The 22,766-nt window shown below is 44.4% G+C and overlaps 1 protein-coding gene across 1 annotated transcript in view; it reads right to left on the bottom strand.

Annotated features, from left to right (window-relative positions):
* Positions 1 to 22,766, bottom strand: part of adgrb3 (adhesion G protein-coupled receptor B3) — a gene marked incomplete in the record, with an annotated part of 281,919 nt that overhangs the window by 23,640 nt on the left and 235,513 nt on the right. Inside the window, 3 exon segments of the mRNA XM_029697579.1 lie at positions 677 to 775; positions 6,061 to 6,146; positions 9,332 to 9,398. Of these exon segments, the coding sequence (XP_029553439.1) occupies positions 677 to 775; positions 6,061 to 6,146; positions 9,332 to 9,398 (252 nt within the window).

Below are 22,766 nucleotides of genomic sequence, written 5' to 3'. Positions count from 1 at the left end.
CTAACATTACTGTCTGACTACCCAGTACTCTACTATAGGTCTAACATTACTGTCTGACTACCCAGTACTCTACTATAGGTCTAACATTACTGTCTGACTGCCCTGTACTCTACTATAGGTCTAACATTACTGTCTGACTGCCCTGTACTCTACTATAGGTCTAACATTACTGTCTGACTACCCAGTACTCTACTATAGGTCTAACATTACTGTCTGACTGCCCAGTACTCTACTATAGGTCTAACATTACTGTCTGACTGCCCTGTACTCTACTATAGGTCTAAGAAGGTGTTTCTCCAGACCATCAGTCTCTGTTGAGGAAGAAATATAGCTATCTACGCAAGGACAAATATTCTGTCCTGTTAATTCTCAGTAGATCTTCCAAGGTTTTGGTCCAGACACACAGACCATCAGACTAGTCATGCACGCACACACACACACACACACACACACACACACACACACACACACACACACACACACGCACTCACACACACACACACACACACACACACACACCACACACACACACACACACACACACACACACACACACACACACACACACACACACACACACACACACACCATCAGACCAGTCATGCACACAGACACATACAGCTAATCTCATGAATTTCCACTGCCAGGCATTGATGTACTGTAAGAGAGAACTTACATGGCATTGCTGGCTGTAGTTGCAGAAAGAGCTGTTGTGGACACCACGCCACATTTGGCACATTTCAGAGTTAACCCTGTATGGGGCTCGTTCATCGGTCTGTGGGACAACAAACAACAAAACAACAGGAAATAGTGTTTAGTGAAGAAGTAGCACTATGACTAGCATAGCATTCCTTCTGTTCTATCATACAACATGTGGACACTAGTGATGATAGTAGTGAAGAAGCAGCACTATGACTAGCATAGCATTCCTTCTGTTCTATCATACAACATGTGGACACTAGTGATGATAGTAGTGAAGAAGCAGCACTATGACTAGCATAGCATTCCTTCTGTTCTATCATACAACATGTGGACACTAGTGATGATAGTAGTGAAGAAGCAGCACTACACCATCCCAACGTTCTCTATCGTATTAGTAGTAGCCAGGGCCAATTTGTCAGTGTGTTTAACCCTTGTGTGGTGTTCATGTTTTTGTTATTCACCCAATGTCTGCGGGTCTGATGGACCCACAACATTATTGGGTTTTTAAAACAATACAGCCATAACAATTTAGGTAAAAATACTTAATACTTAGATGTTGACTTATATCAGTTACAAGCAATACAGACAGCATACATGGTTAATATTAGACATTCAACTCTACTAGATCACATTTATCTATACAAGTACTATTCGTTTTTGTTAATAAAATGTGATTTTTATCAGCATCCTCCTCCTGAATCCTCCTCACGATGGCTGCAGAAGCTGGGGTCCTTGGGATATGTTGTCTCCTCTGGATTTGAGGTCTTACCAATGCCTTTCCCAGCTCCTCGAGAAAAAGCCGTCTCCTCTGGAGCTTCCCTCTGTTCCAGTCTGGGTTCAACGCCATCCAGATGACAAACGCGTTGTACGTCCAAGCTGTTGAAGAATATCACAAGTGGCCAGCAGAGGGTTCTTCTTTTGCAGCTGTAGCCAGTCACCAGTTGTCTAGTCCACCCCTCCTTCTGTAGCATTGTAATCCATTGTCATTTCTGGTTTCTGATGTTCCTGGCCACAGATTCTCCCATCCCTATGCAGCGTACTCATGAGTACCACATTTTTCTGAAATCTTTCTGATTGAGAGGGGGTCAAATACTTATTTCCCTCATTAAAATGCAAATCAATTTATAACATTTTTGAAATGCGTTTTTCTGGATTTTTTTGTTGTCATTCTATCTCTCACTGTTCAAATAAACCTACCATTAAAATTATAGACTGATCATTTCTTTGTCAGTGGGCAAACCTACAAATACAGCAGGGTATCAAATACTTTTTTCCCCCACTGTAGGACACTAGGGACGTGTCGGCAGTGAACACAAACTTAGAGGAATTGATAGGCCTCTTCCGTGTATTTAACAGCTGAGGTGGGAGCTTTGATCCTACCATTGTCAGCTTCCTCTTGAGGAGCTCCTGTCCCAGCTAGCGCAAAGTAAAAAAGTTATCGAATGTGATGTTATGGCCACGGAGTCACTGTGTCACTTCCAGGGCAACCTGCATCCCTTGGTTCTTCTCAGGGACTCCTCCATTTGACTTCCCCGTATACACTTGCAAGTTCCACACATATGATTAAGCAGCATCACAGGCAGCCCAGATCTTGATTCTATAAGATTCTATAAAGGGCTGGTCCTGGGGCTGGTTGCTGGTTGCTGACGGGCTGTTCCTGGGGCTGGTTGCTGACGGGCTGGTCCTGGGGCTGGTTGCTGGTTGCTGACGGGCTGGTCCTGGGGCTGGTTGCTGACGGGCTGGTCCTGGGGCTGGTTGCTGACGGGCTGGTCCTGGGGCTGGTTGCTGACCGGATGGTCCTGGGGCTGGTTGCTGACGGGCTGGTCCTGGGGTCAATCTCATCCTCTTCTTCCAACTCACTGTCAGACTCTGAATTGACAGAGACATGATCCTCATATTCGGAAGAATTCTTCATCTTCCAAAGTGGAAAACACTCCTTCCACACTAGCTTCTCTCTCTGCAAAAAATTATTTTGAAGTCTCTCTGAGCAGAGATTATTTTTGCCATACTGATTGATTGTGGTAAGGAGCCACACATGCAAAGCTATTTATCTGTTGTGTTCCTCACCCAATTTGCACCTGGCTGGGGGAGAGTTTGGAAAAATGTTTTTTGGGGACAATGTATCGAAATAATATATCTAAATAATATATTGTAATAACATCGTGCAGTTCCCGCAAGACCTGCCTAGTGAAAGGTTAAATAAAAAAATACAATAAATAAATAATGTGTTTGTAGTTGTAGTTTGTAGTTTCACACACTACAAAGGGTAAAGAGTGCGAGAAAAGTGGGAGACAGGCAGACAGGCAGGGAGATAAACAGGTTCTTGGTGCTATGTTGAAACAGCAGGCCCAGGGAGGAGAAAGACAGAGTGAAGACACACAGCAAACCGTTTTGTTACATTGTTACTTGTTTTCACCTACACATACACTTTTCCACACTATTATTACCCTCGGGTCCGGTGGACCCGAACACCTCATATGTAATATAAATGTGTAGGGGGGTCCGGTGGACCTGAACACCTCATATGTAATATAAATGTGTAGGGGGGTCCGGTGGACCCGAACACCTCATATGTAATATAAATGTGTAGGGGGGTCCGGTGGACCCGAACACCTCATATGTAATATAAATGTGCAGGGGGGTCCGGTGGACCAGAACACCTCATATGTAATATAAATGTGTAGGGGGGTCCGGTGGACCTGAACACCTCATATGTAATATAAATGTGCAGGGGGGTCCGGTGGACCAGAACACCTCATATGTAATATAAATGTGCAGGGGGAACCGGTGGACCAGAACACCTCATATGTAATATAAATGTGTAGGGGGGTCCGGTGGACCAGAACACCTCATATGTAATATAAATGTGTAGGGGGGTCCGGTGGACCAGAACACCTCATATGTAATATAAATGTGTAGGGGGGTCCGGTGGACCAGAACACCTCATATGTAATATAAATGTGTAGGGGGGTCCGGTGGACCAGAACACCTCATATGTAATATAAATGTGTAGGGGGGTCCGGTGGACCTGAACACCTCATAAGTAATATAAATGTGCAGGGGGGTCCGGTGGACCAGAACACCTCATATGTAATATAAATGTGTAGGGGGGTCCGGTGAACCAGAACACCTCATATGTAATATAAATGTGTAGGGGGGTCCGGTGAACCAGAACACCTCATATGTAATATAAATGTGTAGGGGGGTCCGGTGGACCTGAACACCTCATATGTAATATAAATGTGTAGGGGGGTCCGGTGGACCAGAACACCTCATATGTAATATAAATGTGTAGGGGGGTCCGGTGGACCAGAACACCTCATATGTAATATAAATGTGTAGGGGGGTCCGGTGAACCAGAACACCTCATATGTAATATAAATGTGTAGGGGGGTCCGGTGGACCAGAACACCTCATATGTAATATAAATGTGTAGGGGGGTCCGGTGAACCAGAACACCTCATATGTAATATAAATGTGTAGGGGGGTCCGGTGGACCAGAACACCTCATATGTAATATAAATGTGTAGGGGGGTTCGGTGAACCAGAACACCACATATGTAATATAAATGTGTAGGGGGGTCCGGTGAACCAGAACACCTCATATGTAATATAAATGTGTAGGGGGGTCCGGTGGACCAGAACACCTCATATGTAATATAAATGTGTAGGGGGGTCCGGTGAACCAGAACACCTCATATGTAATATAAATGTGTAGGGGGGTCCGGTGAACCAGAACACCTCATATGTAATATAAATGTGTAGGGGGGTCCGGTGGACCTGAACACCTCATATGTAATATAAATGTGTAGGGGGGTCCGGTGGACCAGAACACCTCATATGTAATATAAATGTGTAGGGGGGTCCGGTGGACCAGAACACCTCATATGTAATATAAATGTGTAGGGGGGTCCGGTGGGCCAGAACACCTCATATGTAATATAAATGTGTAGGGGGGTCCGGTGGACCAGAACACCTCATATGTAATATAAATGTGTAGGGGGGTCCGGTGAACCAGAACACCTCATATGTAATATAAATGTGTAGGGGGGTCCGGTGGACCAGAACACCTCATATGTAATATAAATGTGTAGGGGGGTACACAGTGTGCACTCAATGAAAATGTGTTCTTTTACACGTTCTTCACAGAAAATGAGCCAAGGCCAAAGAGTCCAGATTGAAAAAATAATTAATTGCATTTTTCTTTTAGTAAACATTGAAAATGGGTCCCACAGACCTCAACACAACACAAGGGTTCAGGAAAAACAGTAGCACCCACAACTTTTCATGTTAGCAGTTTCCAGACAGACATGTGTTAACGTGGGTGTTGTAGAGGGCTTTGGGATTAACACGCATCAAGATGAACACATAAAATGACCTTAGTGAAAAAACATCACTAGGAATGGCATCCCAACTTTCTCTATCACACTAGTAGTAGTCAGGCAGGGACAAAGTGTTTTAACACACATGGCAAGATGACATAAGGCTGGTTTACAGTAGATCTAAGGACAGTCCGTGGACAGTTGTCACATTCTAGTGGTCTACAGACATGTTGTTAGACCAAGTATAAACCAGACGACAGAAAATAAAGCATTCCAACTCTGTATCTCGTTAGTAGTACTCAGGGCCAATCTGGAGACCTGTGGGTGGTGAGCGTTTTAAACCATTTTCATTATGGACTGATTCTGCCACGTCTCCCACTGTCTCTCCCCACACACACACGCACGCACGCACGCACGCACGCACGCACACACACACACACACACACACACACACCGTCTCCCCCAGAGAGATGTGACCTCTTTATGTTGATGCCTCTAATGTTCTCCCATCAGCCAGAGTAAAGAACGAGGCCTAATCTCCATTTGGAAAATGAACACATCCAGAGGGTCTGTGTGAATGTGTGGTGAGGAGGAGTCAGACTACTATGTACACTAAAGGACTGGAGAAGTAGACCACTGAAGATCTTAGGAGAGCTATACAGTCAACCCTCCAGCCAACCTGGAGTGTTTCAATGTCCATATAAGGAAGTATACCTAATTAAGGAAGTATAACTAGTTGCTGTCTGTCTTTGTTGTGTATCAACATGTATTTTATAAGTAGGTGCTCTCTTACCCAGCTGCTTCAGACATACTACAGGTCATAGAAATAAAATAGAATAGAGATTCTATATCTTTGCTGTAGGTGGTTTCTTACCCAGCTGGTTCAGACATACTACAGGTCATAGAAATATAATAGAATAGAGATTCTATATCTTTGCTGTAGGTGGTTTCTTACCCAGCTGCTTCAGACATACTACAGGTCATAGAAATATAATAGAATAGAGATTCTATATCTTTGCTGTAGGTGGTTTCTTACCCAGCTCGATGCTTCGGCTTCTTCTCCAGAATCCCGTCTCTGGAGACCAGCTTGTTGAACACCAAGATGCCAATCACCATGTTGACCTGTTCATAGAGAAGGAATACCTTCACATATATATTCATGTACCTGAGAGGAAACCTGAATATATCTAATCATATACCTGAGGGAAACCTGAATATATCTAATCATATACCTGAGGGAAACCTGAATATATCTATTCATATACCTGAGGGAAACCTGAATATATCTAATCATGTACCTGAGGGAAACCTGAATATATCTATTCATATACCTGAGGGAAACCTGAATATATCTAATCATATACCTGAGGGAAACCTGAATATATCTAATCATATACCTGAGGGAAACCTGAATATATCTATTCATGTACCTGAGGGAAACCTGAATATATCTAATCATATACCTGAGGGAAACCTGAATATATCTAATCATATACCTGAGGGAAACCTGAATATATCTATTCATGTACCTGAGGGAAACCTGAATATATCTAATCATATACCTGAGGGAAACCTGAATATATCTATTCATATACCTGAGTGAAACCTGAATATATCTATTCATGTACCTGAGGGAAACCTGAATATATCTAATCATATACCTGAGAGGAAACCTGAATATATCTATTCATATACCTGAGGGAAACCTGAATATATCTATTCATATACCTGAGGGAAACCTGAATATATCTAATCATATACCTGAGAGGAAACCTGAATATATCTATTCATATACCTGAGGGAAACCTGAATATATCTAATCATATACCTGAGGGAAACCTGAATATATCTAATCATGTACCTGAGGGAAACCTGAATATATCTAATCATATACCTGAGAGGAAACCTGAATATATCTATTCATATACCTGAGGGAAACCTGAATATATCTATTCATATACCTGAGGGAAACCTGAATATATCTATTCCTGAGGGAAACCTGAATATATCTAATCATATACCTGAGGGAAACCTGAATATATCTAATCATATACCTGAGGGAAACCTGAATATATCTTTTCATATACCTGAGGGAAACCTGAATATATCTATTCATATACCTGAGGGAAACCTGAATATATCTATTCATATACCTGAGGGAAACCTGAATATATTTAGTCATATACCTGAGGGAAACCTGAATATATTTAGTCATATACCTGAGGGAAACCTGAATATATTTAGTCATATACCTGAGGGAAACCTGAATATATTTAGTCATATGGGGCGGCAGGTAGGCTACCAGTTAAAAGCACTGGGCCAGTAACCGAAAGGTTGCTTGTTTGAATCCCAGAGACGAATGAAAATATATAACTAGTTACACTCCCTCACATTCCACTGTTTATAGAGAAAAGCAGTTTAACTGGTGGGAATCAGACCTGGCTCTCCCACTCACCAACCCAACTCCATTAGACTAAGAGGACACTGTCAAGGTCTGAAGGGTGACATTTACATTTTCATAGAGGGGGAACAAGGCAGGATTGGGGTCACTTCCATTTCAATAATTATTATGATTATGATCTCTCTCCTCTATTATGATCTCTCTCCTCTATTATGATCTCTCTCCTCTATTATGATCCATCTCCTCTATTATGATCACTCTCCTCTATTATGATCACTCTCCTCTATTATGATCTCTCTCCTCTATTATGATCCATCTCCTCTATTATGATCTATCTCCTCTATTATGATCACTCTCCTCTATTATGATCTATCTCCTCTATTATGATCTCTCTCCTCTATTATGATCACTCTCCTCTATTATGATCTCTCTCCTCTATTATGATCCATCTCCTCTATTATGATCTATCTCCTCTATTATGATCTCTCTCCTCTATTATGATCTATCTCCTCTATTATGATCTCTCTCCTCTATTATGACCTATCTCCTCTATTCTTCCTCTCCTCTGTTGTAATGTGACATCTAGGGCTGTGTGGCTTACTCATGGCATTGACATTACATTTACTAACTCGCAAGACCTCTATGTTCCCCTCAATCCAACACAAGAGCCTTCAGGGAGGCTTTGTCTGTCTGACAGCAGCTGCTGTTATTTTCAAAAGCAAAATCACCTCCTTAGACAAACAGTAACTCCAACACTGTAACATCAGATTTGCAATAATTGCCCCTTGTGGGATAAATCAAGTATTTTGAATGTAATTTAATCAGTGAATCAGTGCTTACTGCTTTGATGAAACATTTCAAGATTTTGGAAGGAGGCTACACTCTTAGCGAAAAAGAGTTTGAAAAGAGAAAAAATAGTTCCAAAAGGGTTCTTCGGCTAGTCCCATAGGATAAACCTTTTTGGTTCCAGGTAGAACCCTTTTGAGTTCAATGTAGAACCTTCTGCGGAAAGATTTTTTCAATGGAACCCAAAAGGGTTCTTCAAAGGGTTCTCCTATGGGCACAGCCCCAAAAACCTTTTCGGTCCTAGATAACACCTTTTTCTTCTAAGAGTGTGGACAGTGTTTGTAGTAAATACTAAGAATTGACCTTTCTTTCAGCAAACACTTACAGTTTTACAAAATGTACATTTACATGAATAACCAACAAGGCAACGAATGAGTAGCCTATGTTCGTGTCTATGTTTTATATGTGATAGTATGTACTGTATGTACTGTATGCTCATCTTGCCTGCAAACCAATATTATGTATGGGATAATTAAGACACCTTCAACCTTGAATAGTACTAAACCTAAACATACAATGATACTGCAAGCCTTCTCCCTTTTAATGAGCAGATAGGCACTGTAATACTAGAATACATATTTTAATCAGCAGTACTGTAATACTATAATACATACTTTAATCAGCAGTACTGTAAAGCTATAATACATAATTTAATCAGCAGTACTGTAGTACTGTAATACATACTTTATTTAGCAGTACTGTAATAGTATACTATGCACTGTAATCAGCTGTAAAGTAACACTTTACTTTAATTATCAGTACTGTAATAATATAATATGTACTTTAATCAGCAGTACTGTAATACTATAAAACACACTAATCAGCAGTACTGTAACACTATAATACATACTTTAATCAGCAGTACTGTAATACTATAAAACACACTGTAATCAGCAGTACTGTAACAATAAAATACATACTTTATTTAGCAGTACTGTAATACTATACTATGCACTGTAATCAGCTGTAAAGTAACACTATAATACACACTTTAATCAGCAGTACTGTAATACTATAATATCTACTTTAATCAGCAGTACTGTAATACTATAATACATACCAGAACCACTGCTGCTGCCGGTCCAACAAAGGCATACAGGAGACCACCTTCTAGAGATAGCCAGCAGCTGTAGAGAGAGGATGAGAGGAAAGGAGGAGAGGAGAAGAGAGGAGAAGAGCGGAAAAGAGGAGAAGAGAAGAGAGGAGTGGAGAGGAGTGAAGTGGAGAAGAGAGGAGAAGAAGAGAAGAGAGGAAAGGAGTGGAGCGGAGAGGAGAGGAGAAGAGAAGAGAAGAGAAGAGGAGTGGAGAGGAGAGGAGCGGAGCGGAGAAGAGAAGAGGAGTGGAGAGGAGTGGATTGGAGAGGAGCGGAGAAGAGAAGAGAAGAGGAGTGGATTGGAGAGGAGCGGAGAAGAGAAGAGAAGAGGAGTGGAGAGGAGAGGATTGGAGAGGAGAGGAGGAGACATCAGCTAGCGAACCAACTCCCACAAAGAAATGAAACCCCAGAATCACATCAACTTAATGGTGCACAGCTGCATACAGTTGTGTTATCCTCCAGTGTAAAGGGAGTACTAGCATATGCTGTGGTTCTGCTTCAGAAAGTTTTACTGGGGAATAAAATGCTAACGAGAGTTTTAAACATTGTTTATGTACTAGTATTCAGCTGGGACACAACTCAGGAGGAAATGGGGGATTGTCAGAATCTTTTAAAATGCCCACTGGGGTTGTCTTGGGGGTTTGTCAGGTTTGTAGGGTTCACCCTAGCCTAGCTAAACAAGTTTTCACAAATTTGTTTTTTCATCAGAAATCATTGCATGTGGGTACCTTCATGTGTGTTTAATATATTACTGCTCTCAGATTTTTTTCATTCATAGATTTTAGATGTGAAATAAAACAATATTTTTTTGCAAAACGCTACATATATCCACTGTTTAGATGGAACGAAATATCTTTAACTGTGATATGTTGTTGTCCCACCTAGCTATTTCAGGATGAATGCACTACCTGTAATCTCTCTGGATAAGAGCATCTGCTTAATGACTAAAATGTCAAATGTAAATGTTTTACAATACACTACCGTTCAAAAGTTTGGGGTTACTTACAAATGTTCTTGTTTTTGAAAGAAAAGCCATTGTCCATTAAAATAACATCAAATTCATCAGAAATACAGTGTAGACATTGTTGTAAATGACTATTGTAGCTGGAAACGGCAGATTTTTTATTGTAGCTGGAAACGGCTGATTGGAATATCTACATAGGCGTACAGAGGCCCATTATCAGCAACCATCACTCCTGTGTTCCAATGGCACGTTGTGTTAGCTAATCCAAGTTTGTCATTTTAAAAGGCTAATTGATCATTAGAAAACCATTTTGCAATTATGTTAGCACAGCTGAAAACTGTTGTTCTGATTAAAGAAGCAATATTATTATTATTATTTTACATTTTTGTAATACTGATGTCACAATTGTAACATTTGTAAAGTTCTTTATTAAAAATGTAGTTATTTGTTACATTTGACTGTGTAACACCTAGTAGAAGTACTTATTTCTCTGAGTGAGGCGGATATATAGCATTTAGTAAAAAACACATGATTCTTAGTCTCTCTGAAATGAAAGCATCATGTGATAGATTTGGAACAAATACATGTGTCATTGATTACAGACACCTGTGTGTGTGTCCTTTCAAAGCATATAAAGTGGTGACCCGCAGTGTTTGTCATTACGCTCTGATGAAGACAGCATTGAAACATTGGTTATTAAACTCCTAGAGTGTGAGGCTCCCCTTGGCAATTGAATAAACCCATGCCATGATTAGATAGTGAAAAAACACACCAATCTCTTTCATAAGTTCTTTAAACAATAAAAGCTCATTTACCAACATTTCTGAAAATGAAACTATTCTGATTTAAATGACCATTGACACAATTAGTATGAGGCTTTACAAATGAAAACAATTGTATTTTGGGATATAGACAGTGATTACCATGAGGAAATGCCACATGTTATACATTATAATCTTTACCAAAATATCAGAACTACCAAGGAGACACAGGCGGAAAGAAGTGAGATAAAAACCTACTATTGGGGTGTCCCATAGCCTTTTGCTTTGGTGAATCCCATTGAGACGGCAACCACTAAGGCAGGTAATCCTGAAAAAGAGAAGAATGAATACATGAACAATGCGACAGGTAGTTCTGGGTTTCATTGTGCCGTACAGCCATCATGCAGGTCATCTCCTTCATCATTCGCTCCATAGAAGCAGTGTTCTGCAGATAGAACTCCAGTCATGATAAGAAGCATAGTGGATTTAAAGATAGAATCCTTAGTTGCTAGATCCATTTTTGGTTTTATAAATGAATGATATATACCCATTTTTACCTTGTCAGCTCAGGGATTCGATCTAGCAACCTTCTGGATACTGACACAACCACTAGGCTACCTGCCGCCCCAAAAACTTGATTTCATGGATGGTCAGGCCTTACATCAGTAGCTACATCTATGAATTTGAATGTACATTTCTTCAGACCCATCACTCAACTTTTTATTTCCAGAACAGAGGAGGGGTGATCACTTTGTTATTGTTTGAATGTAGGATTGTAGCTTTAAGAGCAGTGCTACCTCCACACACAGTAACACAATGAAAACAATCCCTGTGAGAGTCTACAGTGGGTTTCCCTCTCTCTAGTACATGGGGCTTGTTCCCCCTCTACACCACCTCAATATGGATCTCTGTTATGGATTGTTCCATTCCATCCTGGAATATAACACCTTTCCTCTCGGCATGGCCCGGGAACACACACGCACGCACGGACGGACGGACGGACGGACGGACGGACGGACGGACGGACGGACGGACAGACAGACAGACAGACAGACAGAGACAGACAGAGACAGACAGACAGAGACAGACAGACAGACAGACGTGATTTACTGATGCAGTCACATTTCCTGGAGGTGGGTGCGGAGACCTTGTGGTCGTCCACTCGTCTCTCCCAGTGCTGAAGAGGTAAATGGACTCCTAATGTATGGAGCTATGGCATAAATCACCTAGCCTCCAGAGCTCTGATCTACACACACGTTCATGTAAACACGCTAAGCACTGCTTGATTTACTGTAAAAAAAAAGAAGCTACAATCTGAACAAGACGAGCAAATCAATTGTTACTATAAACTCTAAACACCACAGAGACGTTAGATTATACTGAACACCTGTAGTACAAAAAACAACATGTAATGTTGATGCTTGAGGATTGTATTGGTTCTTCACATAAGTTTCATAACTGTTGACACATACTTTTCATTGAAAACAAACCCTTGTTTCTGACAGTATCGTATCCTCACAGAGCTGCTACAATGGATGAGTCTACAGAGATGCTACAATGGATGAGTCTACAGAGATGCTACAATGGATGAGTCTACAGAGATGCTACAATGGATGAGTCTACAGAGATGCTAGAATGGATGATTCTACAGAGATGCTACAATGGATGAGTCTACAGAGATACTACAGTGGATGAGTTTACAGAGATGCTACAATGGATGACTTTACAGAGATGCTACAATGGATGAATCTACGGAGATGCTACAATGGATGAGTTTACAGAGATTCTACAATGGATGAGTTTACAGAGATGCTACAATGGATGAGTTTACAGAGATGCTGCACACTGCTCTTGATAGTATCACTGATCTTTAATAAGCTTACGTATCGGCCTCACGGCCTTCATCAGAGCTTTTGTGATTTTAAAAAAATTAGCACCCTTATGTAGACGTTCTGTGGCGTTCTGCATTAGCATCGAATAGCCCCCGTGATATGCACATTTTCAGGGAAGTTAGGAACAAATATACACAGGCAGTTAGAAAAGCTAAGGCTAGCTTTTTCAACCAGAAATTTGCATCCTGTAGTACTAACTCAAAAAAGTTCTGGGACACTGTAAAGTCCATGGAGAATAAGAGCACCTCCTCCCAGCTGCCCACTGCTTGAGGCTAGGAAACACTGTTACCACCGATAAATCCACTATAATTGAGAATTTCAATAAGCATTTCTCTACGGCTGGCCATGCTTTCCACCTGGCTACCCCTACCCCGGTCAACTGCCCGGCACCCTCCACAGCAACCCACCAAAGCCCCCACCATTTCTCCTTCACCCAAATCCAGATAGCTGATGTTCTGAAAGAGCTGCAAAATCTGGACCCATACAAATCAGCCGGGCTAGACAATCTGGACCCTCTCTTTCTAAAATAATCTGCCGAAATTGTTGCAACCCCTATTACTAGCCTGTTCAACCTCTCTTTCGTATCGTCTGAGATTCCCAAAGATTGGAAAGCTGCCGCGGTCATCCCCCTCTTCAAAGGGGGTGACACTCTAGACCGAAACTGCTACAGACCTATATCTATCCTACCCTGTCTTTCTAAAGTCTTCGAAAACCAAGTTAACAAACAGATTACCGACCATTTCAAATCCCACCGTACCTTCTCCTCTATGCAATCTGGTTTCAGAGCTGGTCATGGGTGCACCTGAGCCACGCTCAAGGTCCTAAACGACATCATAACCGCCATCGATAAGAGACATTACTGTGCAGCCGTATTCATCGACCTGGCCAAGGCTTTCGACTCTGTCAAGCACCACATTCTTATTGGCAGACTCGACAGCCTTGGTTTCTCAAATGATTGCCTCGCCTGGTTTACCAACTACTTCTCAGATAGAGGTCAGTGTGTCAAATCGGAGGGCCTGTTGTCCGGACCTCTGGCAGTCTCTATGGGTGTGCCACAGGGTTCAATTCTCGGGCCGACTCTCTTCTCTATATACATCAATGATGTTGCTCTTGCTGCTGGTGATTATCTGATCCACCTCTACGCAGACGACACCATTCTGTATACTTCTGGCCCCTCTTTGGACACTGTGTTAACTAACCTCCAGACGAGCTTCAATGCCATACAACTCTCCTTCCGTGGCCTCCAACTGCTCTTAAACGCAGGTAAAACTAAATGCATGCTATTCAATCAATCACTGCCCCCACCTGCTTGCCCGTCCAGCATCACTACTCTGGACGGCTCTGACTTAGAATACGTGGACAACTACAAATATCTGGGTGTCTGGTTAGACTGTAAACTCTCCTTCCAGACTCACATTAAGCATCTCCAATCCAAATTAAATCTAGAATCGGCTTCCTATATCGCAACAAAGCATCCTTCATTCATGCTGCCAAACACACCCTCGTAAAACTGACCATCCTACCGATCCTCGACTTCGGTGATGGCATCTATAAAATAGCCTCCAACACTCTACTCAACAAACTGGATGCAGTCTATCACAGTGCCATCCGTTTTGTCACCAAAGCCCCATACACTACCCACCATTGCGACCTGTACGCTCTCGTTGGTTGGCCCTCGCTTCATACTCATCGCCAAACCCACTGGCTACAGGTCATCTACAAGTCTCTGCTAGGTAAAGCCACGCCTTATCTCAGCTCACTGGTCACCATAGCAGCACCCATTCGTAGCATGCGCTCCAGCAGTTATATCTCACTGGTCACCCCCAAAGCCAATTCCTCCTTTGGCCGCCTTTCCTTCCAGTTCTCTGCTGCCAATGACTGGAACGAACTGCAAAAATCTCTGAAGCTGGAGACTCATATCTCCCTCACTAGCTTGAAGCACCAGCTGTCAGAGCAGCTCACAGATCACTGCACCTGTACATAGCCCATCTGTAAACAGCCCATCTATCTACCTACCACATCCCCATACTGTATTTATATATTTATCTTGCTCCTTTGCACCCCAGTAGCTCTACTTGCACATTCATCTTCTGCACATCTACCATTCCAGTGTTTAATTGCTATATTGTAATTACTTCGCCACCATGGCCTATTTATTGCTTTAACTTACCTCATTTGCACTCACTGTATATAGACTTTTTGTTTTCTTTTGTTCTACTGTATTATTGACTGTATGTTTTGTTTATTCCATGTGTAACTCTGTGTTGTTGTATGTGTCGAACTGCTTTGCTTTATCTTGGCCAGGTCGCAGTTGCAAATGAGAACTTGTTCTCAAATAATCTACCTGGTTAAAAAAAGGTGAAATAAATAAATAAAATATAATAAAAAGACCTAGCCCCACCCACATCCGTTCCACACGTCGAAAGGGGTTGGAGGCCAAGGAAAAACAAATAAGTGCTACCAAATATAACAATATGCATTTCATAAATATTCCAATAAAGTGTGTAAATAAGACGTATTAAACACGTCTATAAACCACAATGAGGACATAGCAAGTTTTCATTAATCATTGGGTACATCGTACGAAAAACATCAGAGTAATCTTAAATAGGCACATAATTCATGTTCAAATTCACAACATAACATTCATAGGCATTTCATCATTAAGTCCTTCAGGAAATAATGTCTGGAGGGTGAAAATCCCAAAACATTCTCTTTTACTCAGAGTATTATTAATATCACCTCCCCTGTCTGATATCTTGACTTTCTCTATGCCACAAAATCTAAAGGTAGAAATGATTAATGAAAACTTGCTATGTCCTCATTGTGGTTTATAGACGTGTTTAATATGTCTTATTTACACATTTTATTGGAATATTTATGAAATGCATATTGTTATATTTGGTAGCACTTAGTATTTGTTTTTCCTTGGCCTCCAACCCCTTTCCATGTGTGTAACGGATGTGGGTGTGGCTAGGTCTACATAAGGGTGCTAATTTTAAAAAACTCACAAAAGCTCTGATGAAGGCCCTGAGGCCGGTACGTAAAGCTCTGATGAAGGCCGTGAGGCCAATACGTAAAGCTCTGAGGAAGTCCGTGAGGCCGGTACGTAAAGCTCTGATGAAGGCCCTGAGGCCGGTACGTAAAGCTCTGATGAAGGCCGTGAGGCCGGTACGTAAAGCTCTGATGAAGGCCGTGAGGCCGGTACGTAAAGCTCTGATGAAGGCCGTGAGGGCGGTACGTAAAGCTCTGATGAAGACCCTGAGGCCGATACGTAAAGCTCTGATGAAGGCCGTGAGTCCGGTACGTAAAGCTCTGAGGAAGTCCGTGAGGCCGGTACGTAAAGCTCTGATGAAGGCCGTGAGGCCAATACGTAAAGCTCTGATGAAGGCCGTGAGGCCGGTACGTAAAGCTCTGATGAAGGCCGTGAGGGCGGTACGTAAAGCTCTGAGGAAGTCCGTGAGGCCGGTACGTAAAGCTCTGATGAAGGCCGTGAGGGCGGTACGTAAAGCTCTGATGAAGACCCTGAGGCCGATACGTAAAGCTCTGATGAAGGCCGTGAGGCCGATACGTAAAGCTCTGATGAAGGCCGTGAGGCCGGTACGTAAAGCTCTGATGAAGGCCGTGAGGCCGGTACGTAAAGCTCTGATGAAGGCCGTGAGGCCGGTACATAAAGCTCTGATGAAGGCCGTGAGGCCAATACGTAAAGCTCTGATGAAGGCCGTGAGGCCGGTACGTAAAGCTCTGATGAACGCCGTGAGGCCGATACGTAATGCTACAATGCTACAATGGATGAATCTACAGAAATGCTACAATGGATGAGTTTACTGTCATTTGTTCTCAGAGACATCCTCTCATATGAAGTTCTGTGCAGTGACAGGACAACAGATACAGCACAGATACAAGTCATATATTTCCTTCTCACCTAACATGATCATACAACATCTAACCTACTAAAATCCACCAAGACCACACGGTTTTATCATTTACATTTAGACTGTCTTTACCTATACACTTAACCTGTCTGTCTGTCTGTCTGTCTGTCTGTCTGTCTGTCTGTCTGTCTGTCTGTCTGTCTGTCTGTCTGTCTGTCTGTCTGTCTGTCTGTCTGTCTGTCTGTCTGTCTGTCTGTCTGTCTCTCTCTCCCTCTCTCTCTCTCTCTCTCTCTCTCTCTTTCTTTCTTTCTCTCTCTCTCTCTCTCCCTCTCTCTCTCTCCCTCTCCCTCTTTCTTTCTCTCTCTCTCTTTCTCTGTGGCCTGATGTATATCTATATAGACATACTTTAATAATAATCATACATACACTACTTTCCTTTATCACTTAGTCTTCTCGTTTAGCTAGCTGTACCCTGAAAAACAACAACAACAACACAAGCCTCGCTGTGCTAAAACACTGCAGAGGCCTGGATTAAATCCTAGCTATCAGCTATGTCCTTGTGAACTCCTATGAGGAAACAACCACCAGGCTAGCTAGTCAATCTCCCTACAGCCCAAGGGAAGTCCATTTACAGATCCCTAGGAGAGTTGGAATGGAGGGAGCACATCAGCACTGCAACACAGAACCTAGCTGACAGGAGGACGACAGAAACAACTCCATCCCAGATGAAGAGAGAGAGAGAGATGAAGAGAAAAGGGGGGTGAAAGAGAGAAATAGGGACATTCAAAGAACCCAGGGAGAGTGTGAGTGAGAGAGAGATGAGAGAGAAACAGAGACAGATATATAGAGAGATCCAAAGACAGATACAGGTAACAGAGAAACCAAAACTTTCTGTTCTCAAGACCCAGGAGACACACTTCCCAAGGGAAGTCCATTTACAGATCCCTAGGAGAGTTGGAATGGAGGGAGCACATCAGGACTCCAACACAGAACCTAGCTGATAGGAGGACGACAGAGACAACTCCATCCCAGATGAAGAGAGAGAGAGATGAAGAGAAAAGGGAGGGGCAGAGAGATAAATAGACGCATTAAAGAACAGACCTACTAACCAAGAGAGAGAACAAGACATTTCAGAGTCATGACCCATGAGACAGAGACACTCTCCCCATCCCAGACAGAGACACTCTCCCCATCCCAGACAGAGACACTCTCCCCATCCCAGACAGAGACACTCTCCCCATCCCAGACAGAGACACTGTCCCCATCCCAGACAGAGACACTCTCCCCATCCCAGACAGAGACACTCTCCCCATCCCAGACAGAGACACTCTCCCCATCCCAGACAGAGACACTCTCCCCATCCCAGACAGAGACACTCTCCCCATCCCAGACAGAGACACTCTCCCCATCCCAGACAGAGACACTCTCCCCATCCCAGACAGAGACACTCTCCCCATCCCAGACAGAGACACTCCCCAAACCCTCCCCATCCCAGACAGAGACACTCTCCCCATCCCAGACAGAGACACTCTCCCCATCCCAGACAGAGACAGAGACTCTCTCCCCATCCCAGACAGAGACAGAGACTCTCTCCCTATCCCAGACAGAGACACTCTCCCCATCCCAGACAGAGACACTCTCCCCATCCCAGACAGAGACAGAGACTCTCTCCCCATCCCAGACAGAGACACTCTCCCCATCCCAGACAGAGACAGAGACACTCTCCCCATCCCAGACAGAAACAGAGACACTCTCCCCATCCCAGACAGAGACACTCTCCCCATCCCAGACAGAGACAGAGACACTCTCCCCATCCCAGACAGAGACACTCTCTCCATCCCAGACAGAGACACTCTCCCCATCCCAGACAGACAGAGACACTCTCCCCATCCCAGACAGAGACTCTCTCCCCATTCCAGACAGAGACAGAGACACTCTCCCTATCCCAGACAGAGATACTCTCCCCATCCCAGACAGAGACACTCTCCCCATCCCAGACAGAGACACTCTCCCCATCCCAGACAGAGACAGAGACACTCACCCCATCCCAGACAGAGACACTCACCCCATCCCAGACAGAGACAGAGACACTCTCCCCATCCCAGACAGAGACAGAGACACTCTCCCCATCCCAGACAGAGACAGAGACACTCTCCCCATCCCAGACAGAGACAGAGACACTCACCCCATCCCAGACAGAGACAGAGACTCTCTCCCTATCCCAGACAGAGACACTCACCCCATCCCAGACAGAGACAGAGACACTCACCCCATCCCAGACAGAGACAGAGACACTCTCCCCATCCCAGACAGAGACAGAAACACTCACCCCATCCCAGACAGAGACAGAGACACTCACCCCATCCCAGACAGAGACAGAGACACTCACCCCATCCCAGACAGAGACACTCTCCCCATCCCAGACAGAGACACTCTCCCCATCCCAGACAGAGACAGAGACACTCTCCCCATCCCAGACAGAGACAGAGACACTCACCCCATCCCAGACAGAGACAGAGACACTCACCCCATCCCAGACAGAGACACTCTCCCCATCCCAGACAGAGACAGAAACACTCACCCCATCCCAGACAGAGACAGAGACACTCACCCCATCCCAGACAGAGACAGAGACACTCACCCCATCCCAGACAGAGACACTCTCCCCATCCCAGACAGAGACACTCTCCCCATCCCAGCCAGAGACAGAGACTCTCTCCCTATCCCAGAAAGAGACACTCTCCCCATCCCAGACAGAGACACTCTCCCCATCCCAGACAGAGACAGAAACACTCACCCCATCCCAGACAGAGACAGAGACACTCACCCCATCCCAGACAGAGACAGAGACACTCACCCCATCCCAGACAGAGACACTCTCCCCATCCCAGACAGAGACACTCTCCCCATCCCAGCCAGAGACAGAGACTCTCTCCCTATCCCAGAAAGAGACACTTCCCCATCCCAGACAGAGACACTCACCCCATCCCAGACAGAGACAGAGACTCTCTCCCCATCCCAGACAGAGACAGAGACTCTCTCCCCAACCCAGACAGAGACACTCTCCCCATCCCAGACAGAGACACTCACCCCATCCCAGACAGAGACAGAGACTCTCTCCCCATCCCAGACAGAGACAGAGACTCTCTCCCTATCCCAGACAGAGACCCTCTCCCTATCCCAGACAGAGACACTCTCCCCATCCCAGACAGAGACACTCTCCCCATCCCAGACAGAGACACTCACCCCATCCCAGACAGAGACAGAGACTCTCTCCCCATCCCAGACAGAGACAGAGACTCTCTCCCTATCCCAGACAGAGACGCTCTCCCCATCCCAGACAGAGACACTCTCCCCATCCCAGACAGAGACACTCACCCCATCCCAGACAGAGACAGAGACTCTCTCCCCATCCCAGACAGAGACAGAGACTCTCTCCCTATCCCAGACAGAGACGCTCTCCCTATCCCAGACAGAGACAGTCTCCCCATCCCAGACAGAGACACTCTCCCCATCCCAGACAGAGACACTCTCCCCATCCCAGACAGAGACACTCTCCCCAACCCAGACAGAGACACTCTCCCCATCCCAGACAGAGACACTCACCCCATCCCAGACAGAGACAGAGACTCTCTCCCCATCCCAGACAGAGACAGAGACTCTCTCCCTATCCCAGACAGAGACGCTCTCCCTATCCCAGACAGAGACAGTCTCCCCATCCCAGACAGAGACACTCTCCCCATCCCAGGCAGAGACTCTCTCCCCATCCCAGACAGAGACACTCTCCCCATCCCAGACAGAGACACTCACCCCATCCCAGACAGAGGAACCTCTTCCTGATGAGCCTGGTGCGGACCTTCCCAGTGACGGCCATGTAGGACTGCCAAGCCTCCGTTAGGACCCAGCAGAACGACGCCAGGAAGAAGAAGTGAAGGAAGGCTGTCGTCATGGTACAGACACCCTGTTGATGACAAAGAAAAGGGACAATGAGGTTCTGGATGGTAAAACCTTGTGAAGAACATGAGTGAGCGGGACAGCAATGGCCGACAACATCAACTTCATAGACCAGTATTCACAAAGCGTCTCAGAGTGGGATAGCTGATATAGGATCCGTTTTGTCTTTTAGATCATAATGAATGAGGTTATATGGACGAGGAGGACCCGATCCTAGATCAGCACATATGGGCCTAAGATTATTAGAAGAATTGACTGTGTCAATTCTGTGATTCCCATAATGCACCACAGTTTGATCACATAAAAACTGTCACAAAAGCAGCACAGTATCATTTAACAATTCTACTCAGGTGTAAAACAGTAGATCTAAACTGCACTTTCAGTCTACATAATACCTTATAAACCAAAGATTGTACTACACTCCATTAGTATATTATCCGTTTGCCATAAGCACTACAACTACATACAACTACAGCATACATATATAAAGCTTCTGCTAAATGGTATATTGGTTAGTTAGACAAATACATATTGTAATGGGACCCTGTCTTGAACAGTAATGGTACCCTGTCCTGAACACTAATGGTACCCTGTCCTGAACACTAATGGTACCCTGTCCTGAACAGTAATGGGACCCTGTCCTGAGCGGTAATGGTACCCTGTCCTGAACAGTAATGGGACCCTGTCCTGAGCGGTAATGGTACCCTGTCCTGAACAGTAATGGGACCCTGTCCTGAACAGTAACGGTACCCTGTCCTGAACAGTAATGGTACCCTGTCCTGAACAGTAATGGTTCCCTGTCCTGAACAGTAATGGTACCCTGTCCTGAACAGTAATGGTACCCTGTCCTGAACACTAATGGTACCCTGTCCTGAACACTAATGGTACCCTGTCCTGAACAGTAATGGTACCCTGTCCTGAACACTAATGGTACCCTGTCCTGAACAGTAATGGTACCCTGTCCTGAACAGTAATGGTTCCCTGTCCTGAACACTAATGGTACCCTGTCCTGAACAGTAACGGTACCCTGTCCTGAACAGTAATGGTTCCCTGTCCTGAACAGTAAGGGTACCCTGTCCTGAACAGTAATGGTTCCCTGTCCTGAACAGTATTGGTACCCTGTCCTGAACAGTAATGGGACCCTTTCCTGAACAGTAATGGAACCCTGTCCTGAACAGTAATGGTACCTGTCCTGAACAGTAATGGTACCCTGTCCTGAACACTAATGGTACCCTGTCCTGAACAGTAATGGTACCCTGTCCTGAACAGTAATGGGACCCTGTCCTGAACAGTAATGGGACCCTGTCCTGAACAGTAATGGGACCCTGTCCTGAACAGTAATGGTACCTGTCCTGAACAGTAATGGTACCCTGTCCTGAACATTAATGGTACCCTGTCCTGAACAGTAACGGTACCCTGTCCTGAACAGTAACGGTACCCTGTCCTGAACAGTAATGGTACCCTGTCCTGAACAGTAACGGTATCCTGCCCTGAGCATTAAGTCAATAAGAGCTTTGGTTAGAATCCCATGACTGCAGCAACAGGAATGACAGGAACGACAGGACAGACAGACAGACAGACAGACAGACAGACAGACAGACAGACAGACAGACAGACAGACAGACAGACAGACAGACAGACAGACAGACAGACAGACAGACAGACAGACAGACAGACAGACAGACAGACAGACAGACAGACAGGGAACCAGAGAACCAGGTTGACTGACTGACACAAATCCATGGCTCTGCATTTCTCTGCCTGCAGCACACATTCATTAGTATGCTAGTGATCGAACAGGAAGGCACGTGAAGCAAGGTCGAGCTATCTACACGGAGAGGGAGTGTGTGTGTCTATGTGTATGTTTTTGTTTAACTATCCTTGTTGGTACCAGAGGTCCTCACAAGGATAGTAAAACAAGGAAAATTCGGGGATGGGGTAAGTATCTGCTGGTCC

The sequence above is a fragment of the Salmo trutta genome, chromosome 18, assembly GCF_901001165.1.
Source record: "Salmo trutta chromosome 18, fSalTru1.1, whole genome shotgun sequence".
NCBI classification, from domain to species: domain Eukaryota; kingdom Metazoa; phylum Chordata; class Actinopteri; order Salmoniformes; family Salmonidae; genus Salmo; species Salmo trutta.
This window is presented reverse-complemented; position numbering and strand designations above follow the sequence as displayed.